General features: G+C 38.3%; 1 protein-coding gene across 2 annotated transcripts in view; it reads right to left on the bottom strand.

Annotated features, from left to right (window-relative positions):
- LOC135219366 (uncharacterized protein C12orf56-like) overlaps positions 1-10,000 on the bottom strand; it is a 144,727-nt gene that overhangs the window by 68,960 nt on the left and 65,767 nt on the right. For both annotated transcript variants that reach the window (XM_064256076.1, XM_064256077.1), the window contains exon 3: positions 5,474-5,621. In XM_064256076.1, the coding sequence (XP_064112146.1) occupies positions 5,474-5,621 (148 nt within the window). The remainder of the gene's footprint in view (positions 1-5,473; positions 5,622-10,000) is intronic.

The following is a 10,000-nucleotide window of genomic DNA, read 5'->3' as shown; positions in this document are numbered from 1 at the left end:
CTCGCGTTTACTCGTGTTTTCATCCAACTGCTGAAAAAAAAGAAAAAAGAAAATTCATAAGTTAAGATTTTTAGAAATCATGTATCTTTTATTTATCAAAGGCTATAATTGTGCGTGTAATTCTGTTTATCAGTGCTACCAACGTCATATAATTACGATTTTTATAGTATGCATTTGATAAAGAAGTGATAAATAAAAGTTCTAACGTCGCCAAGAATCACATTGGAACACATGATTTATTATTAAAAAGTCTCCCGGTCGCTAAATCCCGAGATGTATTACACCAGGCCAAATATTTTTTTTTTATTTATTTTAATTTATATTTTTGCCATGCCCTAGGTTAGGTTAGGTTAGATTAGGTTAGAGTAAGGCATAGAAGTTCACTATGTGTAATTTGAGTGTGGGAAACATATTGAGGCTATTTTCAAGAGGGATCTATGGTTAGTTTTTAAGATATGGCGTTCCGCTTTTTTCAGGGCAGGTACCGGTACTAGGTAACAGTTCGGGAATATGCCTCCCGGTACTTGGTAACAGTTCGGGAATATGCCTCCCGGTACTCAGTTACTGTTCGGGAATATGCCTCCTGGTACTCGGTAACAGTCCGGGAATATGCCTCCCGGTACTCGGTAACAGTTTGGGAATATGCCTCCCGGTACTCGGTTACAGTTTGGGAATATGCCTCCCAGTACTCGCTAACAGTTCGGGAATATGCTTCCCAGTACTCAGTTACTGTTCGGGAATATGCCTCCTGGTACTCGGTTACAGTCTGGGAATATGCCTCCTGGTACTCGGTTACAGTTTGGGAATATACCTCCCGGTACTCGGTAACAGTTCGGAAATATGCCTCCTGGTACCCAGGTACTGTTCGGGAATATGCCTCCCGGTACTCGCTAACAGTTCAGGAATATGCCTCCCGGTACTCGGTAACAGTTTGGGAATATACCTCCCGGTATTTCGGTTTCAGTTTGGGGAAATCTGCCAGTTTGAATATGCCCTCCCGGTAACTCAGTACTCGGGAATATGCCTCCCGGTACTCAGTTACTGTTCGGGAATATGCCTCCCGGTACTCAGTTACTGTTCGGGAATATGCCTCCCGGTACTCGGTTACAGTTTGGGAATATGCCTCCCGGTACTCGGTAACAGTTCGGGAATATGCCTCCCGGTACTCGGTAACAGTTTGGGAATATGGCCTCCCGGGGTATCGGTAACATTGGGAATATGGCTCCCGTACTCAGGTTAACAGGGTTTGGGAAATATTGCCTCCCTGGTACTCAGGTAACTGTTTCCGGAATATGCCCTCCCAGTACTCTGGATAACGTTCAGGAAAGCCTCCCGGCACTCGGTAACAGTTTGGGAATATACCTCCCGGCACTTGGTAACAGTTCGGGATAATGCCTCCCGGTACTCGGTAACAGTTCGGGAATATGCCTCCCGGTACTCAGTTACTGTTCGGGAATATGCCTCCCGGTACTCGGTAACAGTTCGGGAATATGCCTCCCAGTACTCGGTAACAGTTCGGGAATATGCCTCCCGGTACTCGGTTACAGTTTGGGAATATCCCTCCAAGTACTGTCACAATTCGGGAATATGCCTCCAAGCTCTCAGTCACAGTTCGGGAATATTCCTCCAAGTTCTCAGTCACAGTTCGGGAATATGCCTCCCAGCACTCGGTTACAGTTCGGGAATATCCCTCCAAGTACTCAGTCACAGTTTGGGAATATTCCTCCAAGTTCTCAGTCACAGTTCGGGAATATGCCTCCCGGTATTCGGTCATAGTTCGGGAATATCCAGGCGAGAGGCTGGAATCCTCTGTCGATCTTTAAGGAATAGTATCTTAGAACCACATTGTCTTGCGACATTCTTAAAGACAAATCTTATAACCTAAGTAGCTCTGGCGATATCATTATCTATCTTTTCTTCTTTCGCTGCCAATATTGCCAATTTCTGTTTATGTGAGTCTGTGTTTATTAGCTTTTTATTTTGGGTCACCTGTTTTTATAGGTTTCTTTTGATTTGCATCGCAATACGTCACTTCTCTTGATCCTAATTTGTTTGCTCTATTTATATTCTAGTACTTCAAATTACACCGTTTATTCTTTTTTTTTTTCACTAAGTGATTAAATAATATTTGTTATATAGAACAAGGCAAGGTCATTCATTTCCAAGGAATCCACTAAGGAAGAGAATAATGAGTAAAAGACGAACAAACTAAAAAATAAAGAGACATTACTGATTCCATTGTTTACCTGACGAATGTACGTAGGTACGTACAACAAACTTCCGCCAGAGAGACGCAGTATGCATGAGCGTCTTCGGTGACATTCAAATGTGAGATTCCGAACTCTATTTTTCATAGGATGAACTTTCAGTTATACATTCCACAGAGGCGGGATACTTCGCAGCGAAAAACTCATATGATTTCTTTTTTATGTGTATCAATACGTTTGAAGTTCAATGCTGAACTGTCGTTTGGTGAACTGAGCTTATCTCCCACCTCATCCCCCGGCTCTCTCTCTCTCTCTCTCTCTCTCTCTCTCTCTCTCTCTCTCTCTCTCTCTCTCTCTCTCTCTCTCTCTCTTTAAAACCATATTAGAATATATGAGGAACTTTAATGAACAAGGCGTGATGCGACCTCCAGCTTACTTGGGACACGTGTAAGATTTTACCCTCACCATACAAAGTTGTAAATATTTTATTCCTAACTTTTAATGTAAATTAAAACGTGCTAAAATCTATAGTCAAATAGAATCTTGTTTTACTAATGAAAATTAGAATTAAAAATCTGCTCTATTTTATTGAAATTATTTTTCTGTACTGTTTAACATGTACATTATTTATTTTTTTTTACATTTTCATTCCAATAATTCAATTATAAATATCCTATCGTAAAATTCCTGTATCTTTAACTCAACGTGAGACATTTTTTCAGACCTTTTTAGGCTCTTTCATAGACCTTTCTTAAACCCCCAACAACAACAACAACAAGAACAAGAACAAGAACAACAAGAACAAGAAGAAGAAGAACAACAGCAAAGTAGTTTGTAGTCTTACTTCCCGAGTAAGCGAAAACAGAACCTCCCAAGACCATTCAACGACTTAAATTTGAGATACACTCAAGAAAAGACCCACTAGATTATATGCTCTGATAAATAAACACACGCTCATTCATTAGAGAAACAATATAAATGTAAAGCTTTGTTCACTTGCAGATACCTTGTGTTGAGGCGACTAGTATAACTTGACTTAAGACGAAAAAGTGATTGTCATGACTTCAATAAGGCGAAAATTGTCTTTATTAAAGTATATTGAATAAAAAGTGGGTTAGCTCACAAAAAGATGCAACTCAGATAAAGGTTTCTGAGAGAGAGAGAGAGAGAGAGAGAGAGAGAGAGAGAGAGAGAGAGAGAGAGAGAAGAGAGAATGAGCAAATGGCAGCAGATAGTGAGAGCAATGGCAGCCCCGATCATGAGAGACATCACTGTCTCTAACGGCGGTTATCGACGGCTGACTTAGACTACTGATTTAAAAGATCAAGCGTCTGTTGCCAACCACGGGCTGCATCAAGCTGCATCATCCGGAAGTCGCGTTCCTGACGTATCCAAGCTTGCCATGACGTCACATTTGTGACATCACCCCAAGACAGGGTTACCATATATCGCCCCGATTTGGATCTATGGCAAGCTAGGCGAAGCCATGAATATCTAGTCTAGCGACTAAACCAGTGGTTCCCAACGTGGGCTAATTTGTTTTAAAAGGTGGGCAATTCGAGAATGAGCTATAAACAGTGAATTTTTTCTAGCAAGTCTGTATGAGCATGAGTGTGCGTGCGAATTAATGCATACGGTGTATATATAGTATGGATACTTAAAAATACCTGTGTATGTGTACATTGTCTTGGAAGCTTGTTTAAACCAAGTTAATTCCCTTTTAGGTTTCCTCCACGTGCATAAGAGTCCACTTTTTGAGTAATGAGAATTATATATCACCACAGGGGACATCAAGATTTTAGTGGTGATTAGGTGGGGTATGGTAAAAAAAGCGGTGGGAACCACTGGGCTTTGTGTATGCTATAAGCTTGCGAAATCTGATAAAAATGTAGCAAATAACCAGTGCTTGCCACGGAATGAATTGCGTAGGATCTTTTTTTTCTGTTTGCTGGAGCATCTTATACATTAAGTCTAACTTGAACCAGTAAACAGATTTCTTTTTCTTCATTTGTACTTGTTATTTATTTGTTTGTTTTATGGAATCCATAAATGTATGTTATATACTTATGTAACAAGGTGTGATCTGACCTCCAGCTTACTCAAGACGCATGCAAGAGTTTCCCATCATGCATAATTTGTCAACATTATATTCCTAATTTTTAACGGATATCAAAATGTGCTAAAATCTATGGTCAAACAGAGCCATGTTTCACCAACGAAAATTAAAATAAATACGCTATACTTTATCAGAAATTTTTTTTTTGTACTGTATAACATGCACATTATTTATTTTTTACATTTTCATTCTAATAAATAAATCATAAATATCCAATACTAAAATTCCTGTATCTTTAATTCAACGCGAAACGCCTCTTTCAGACCTTCATAGGCTCTTCCACAGACCTTTCCTACCACCCCAAAATGCCAAACAACAACAACAATAACAACAACAACAACAATAAAAAAGTATTGAAAATAGACGACTATGAAAAATGATTAAGCAAATAAATAAGGTAAATAAGGTAATAATTTCTAGGTTTAAAATCTTCGCACAACTAATCCTTAATGATATACAACGTAGGAGATGGCTGATATTTCATTCCCAAGGCCACTGTTGAGAGTTGGTGGTTATCTTTGAAACTATAATACCCTTTGTTAACCCACAAAACATTCTTAGCGCAGAGCTTGAAGTGACATGCTGATGAAATAATCTGCAACTCCGATAATACTTAGATAATGCTAGATAAAAAGCGATAGATCACCTAAATAGCAATTGTACTACCACTATCACCAAGTCTAAACTTCACTACCATTTGCTAAAAAAAAGAAAAAACAAAAAACAAACACACATACAGTATTTTGACTGCTCATTCTATAAATCGAAATTTTATGTATTTTACCTTATTCTGTTTGGTGCATATCGGACCTTATTTGGCTACCACATTCAGGTATTTCCTGATATGTTCTCCAAAGTAAGGGCACTTTACCCTCCGCCTATTACCCCTCCTTTATCCGGGATGGGGCTGCCACAAGGGCTGGGGTCTCAGCCTTCTCCTTGCCCAGCGAAAATACTTCCTGGTTTCAGAATCTACAACATTACCAACCTTTCTTGCTGTTGCATGAAAGGCAGAAACAAAAATGACCTATCTGCTGGAGCTGAAAGCCCTTCACACTTCTCATGAGCGATTTCTCAGGCTGTTCCTTCCCCTGAAAGACATTTCAAGCTCCATTCGAGGGACAGAAAATGAAGGGACTGGACTACTCACCAACTGGACCTGAGTGATTTGGGAGGAGTGGAGGAGGTGAGTGAGAGATCGAGGTGGGGTTTCCGTGAGGTAGACATCCTCGCCGCTCACCACTGCTTGCTTGTAGGCCAAGGTGTTGCCCGTCCTCACAATCACCGCTTCGTACCACCTGGAAAGGGAATCGGGTGAAATAAGTATAGAGTTTTGAAGTGTCTGTTGAGAAGAAACAGATAAACAATTTACACTCGCAATATTTTCTTTACCTAAGACAAAAGAAATTCTATGGCCAAAAACACGGACTCGTTTTATTTTTCAGTAAAGAAAACTATTGCGTCGGCTTTGTTTGTCCGTCCGCACTTTTTTCCTACCCACTCTCAGATGTTAAAAACCGCTGAGGCTAGAGGGCTGCAAATTGGTATGTTGATCATCCAGCCTCCTATCATCAAACATACCAAATTGCAGCCCCCTAGCCTCAGTAGTTTTAATTTTATTTAAAGTTAAAGTTAGCCATGATCGTGCGTCTGGCAACAATATGGAATAGGCCACCACCGGGTAGTGGTTAATGTTTCATGGGTCGCAAAACTTCGGCGCATCTTTTTTTTCTTTTTTTGATTGCTGTTAATGTTAGGTCTATTATTTTTCGTTGGGAATTCTTACCACTTTCGTTATAAGTGGCCTTGATTTGCCAGTTCTGAGAGAATATTTACCGGTTGATTATTGCAAATGTGCTGCTAATTCGGTAACTAGTCCATTTATGGATTTCTTTCATGGCAGAGAGACCGAGGACGAAAAATTCGTTAAAGGTCTCCATTAATCATTCGGTATTGTGGCGCTGATTTTTTCCTTATGGGTAAGATCATTCAACAATGTCGTGTAACATAACTATTTGTAATTGATCTCACTACGCTTGATTTTTCACCCTCGAAAAACAACGAAAATTTGTCCAGTTTAGACGAACAAGGCGTGATTCGACCTCCAGCTTACTCAGAGCACGTGCTAAAATCTACGCTCAAATAGAGCGTTGTTTCACCAACGAAAATTAAAATAATTACCCCATATTTTATTAGAAATAATTTTTATGTACTGCTTAACATGCACATTATTTATCTTTTTTTCCATTTCCATTATAATAAATCATAAATATCCTTTCCTAAAATTCCTGTATCTTTAACAAAGTTTTAGGCTTTCCTACCCGCCCACCCCAACAACAAAAACAACAAGACGGTATATTTTGTAGGCTTACTCCCCGAGTAGGCAAAAAGGAGGCAATTTCTTGATGGCTAAGGCCCTGATCTCTGCCTAGATAAAGGTATTGGGCCTCCTGTCTTTTCGCATCTGAATCTAAAAAAACACAGGAGATACAAAAATACCAATTATAACAAACACAGATCTCCAATTCAACAGGAAGACGAGTCAATGAAAATAAATAATTTAATTTTTCTTTAATAACTCAAAAATACGAATGAATAAACTCCGTCCATCACTGGAAAGAAATAGCTTGTAGTTCTAAAACTAAGGTAGTGCAGGCCTGCTATACCTGGCATTCACACTGCTAAGCTCCAGTGGTTAGTGCTATTTATGGATTTCTAGCTCGCCAGAAAGTCGTAGTTCATTCTTAACCGTCCACTGGCGTATATGATTTGAAAATGCTCCTTATCACGCACGATTAAGGCGTATTGGCTCTAATTAAAGAGAGAGAGAGAGAGAGAGAGAGAGAGAGAGAGAGAGCTCGAAGTAAACTGCAGACATTAGAATGTGACAGAGAACTGTAGGAATGTCATGTATGTTGGAAACAATATAATTGTTGGGAGAGAGATAATAAGTATTATGGTTATGAAATAGAGAGATAAGTGTAGTAATTATTAATCTCATAGAAATGAAAGATAGTTGTTATGAAAATGACAAAGACGCAGAGGCGTTCCTAGAGTCTTTGGCACCCGGGGCTAATATTCCTTTGCACCCCCCTCCCCACAAAGCCCAATAACCTCAGAATTTTGATAAGGAATTAATATATAGCTTTTTTTTTGGTTGATATCTTGTATTACTTAACTAGTACACTGACATTTCATTCTTAGACACTTGTCATACATGCATATTGTAGGCTAGATAGAACCATAATCGTAACGTAAACAAATTTTGTTTTGCAACAGAGAAGATATCAATGTAAAAGAAAGCATCTTTAAATGAAGCTAAAATAATATTCTCCTTCTGATTTACTAAATAAGACAAATTTTACACTCTCATTCTACGTGCCTTTGCTTCACCAAACTTGTCGATTACATCAGCAAAATTAATATTCTTTACATACTCATTTTCTATAGAAATTATTGCAAGACTGTTCAATCTTGCTTGACTCATTATTGATCGAAGATCATTCTTTATTAGCTTTAGCTTAGAGAAACTTCTTTCGCATGATGCTACTGATACACACATTGTTCAAAAGAGTCTCACGCATAGAGATAAATTTGGCAAGGATTCTCCAAAGCCCCATTTGACAATAAACTTGAGAAACTGTCAGATCGTTCGTCCAAGTGTTTGCTTCTTCAGTCGTGATTTTGGCGGCCTCCAGGTGTCTTCCGAGTCGCATGATTTCCACTTTGACCTCCTCTTCTGGAATTGCAATAAAAATCTTAGACATGCTTGAGATGCTTTCCCGAAGTTGTTCTTTATTTACAGAGAGCAAGGTGTGTGGCTGCATGGCTGCAAATGTTGACAGCATATTATCCATGGCCTCTGATCGAACATTCAGTTCTTGACTAAACTTATCTATACATTCAAACAATGATCTCCTCATTTCCTCTTGCAATGTCAGTCCACTATCCCTAGCAAGCTCTTCAGGCTTTCTTTTCTTTATTCTTCCTCGTCTTTCCATGGATATCCCCATTTCTTCACTTATTTGACAATACAATTGCTTTCTCACAATTTCATTGCGCTGACTTCTAAGGAAAAATGTCAAACCTTTGATCTTTACATAGCATTTCTCCAAGTCTATTCCGTCAGTTTGCGAATATTTTTGTGTGAGGTCCACTTCTTCCAATGTATCACGCCAGAATGAGAGAAATGACAAAAATGAAAAATCACACACTGCTTTTAGTAAACTTTCAGCTGATCCTCTTGTATCTACATTATTGGTCTATCAATGTCTCCAAGGCTGTAATCGGCTTTTCAAATTCTTTCTTGAGTGGCTTTAAAACGACATAACGTGCGCTCCATCTAGTCTGAGAAAGTGTTTTTTAACTGTCAGGTCCATATTTTCTTTCAGTACTTCCCATCCGGGCGTTGAAAGTGCAAAGAAGCAATAAAGTATCTCTACTGCTCCAAAAAATGTGACATGTTGAATTAATTCCGAAAGAGTGCACTTCACAAAGTTTTAGAGAATGATTAGCACATGGCACAAACAAAGCCTTTGGATTTAATTTTTTTTCTGCACTCCACCATGAATACCAGCCATAGCTGCAGCACTATCACATCCTTGACTATGGCAAAGTGCAATGTCTTGTCCATCATTCTCTAAACTACTTAGTATATCCTTTGTAAGATCACTTGCAGTTTTTCCAGCAACAGGAATGAACCCAAAAAGGACTCTCTCACTTCAACAGAGCATCACCTTCAATATGAACAAACCTAATAATTTTAGACATCTAATCAATTTTGGTAAAAAGAAAATGGGCGGTTTCTGCCTCAGAAAATAACTGAATAATAATAATAATAATAATAATAATAATAATAATAATAATAATAATAATAATAATAAAATAATAATAACAATATAATAATAATAATAATTATAAATAATAATAATAATAACAATAATAATAATAATTAATAATAATAATAATAATAATAATTGGAAACATCAACGGAGGAATTGGATATATTCTATGAGCCTTTCTGACACCCTCATCAAGATGTCACCCGCCCCCGATTTAGTACGCCACTGCAAAGACTATAACTGTTCTTCATATAAAATTTGGTTGTCATCAACATTTATGTCACTTGTCCTTCAAGCATCATATGACAAAATTGTCCTCAGTCATATGGTAATATCTGGTCTATGTTATCCTTATTTTCGCCATTACGGTTTTATTAACTTCGTTCATACAGTTTTCATTGTTATAGAAGGTGAGGAAAAAGAAAGTGTAAGAAAAAACAAAACAAAGGGAAAGGGTTTTCTTGAAGAACAGGTGTCCATTGAGAGGGGCCAAATTGCTCTCTCTACAAAATGCATTACAGCATGGTTCGCGTCTCCCCCAGGGCGATGAATTATGATCTGTATCATGATCAGTCACTGCTGCAGTGTAGGGTCTGCTGCGGTGGGAGGTTGAGACCAACGTTCTTTTGGAGCCTGAATTTTAAGTCAATGGCCCCTTTGGTGTATTTGTTCTATTTGAATAGGTTTCTTCTACTGAAATAATAATAATAATAATAATAATAATAATAATAATAATAATGCGCTTCATTCTCTTCTGAAATGAAGACACCCCCGCCTGTTGTTGCAAAGTATGTCAAATAACTGAAGAACCATAATGCTAGAGGACAAACAATTTC

The sequence above is a fragment of the Macrobrachium nipponense genome, chromosome 1 (assembly GCF_015104395.2).
Source record: "Macrobrachium nipponense isolate FS-2020 chromosome 1, ASM1510439v2, whole genome shotgun sequence".
NCBI classification, from domain to species: domain Eukaryota; kingdom Metazoa; phylum Arthropoda; class Malacostraca; order Decapoda; family Palaemonidae; genus Macrobrachium; species Macrobrachium nipponense.
The sequence above is the reverse complement of the archived record's forward strand: the minus strand, read 5'-3'. Positions and strand labels throughout refer to the sequence as shown.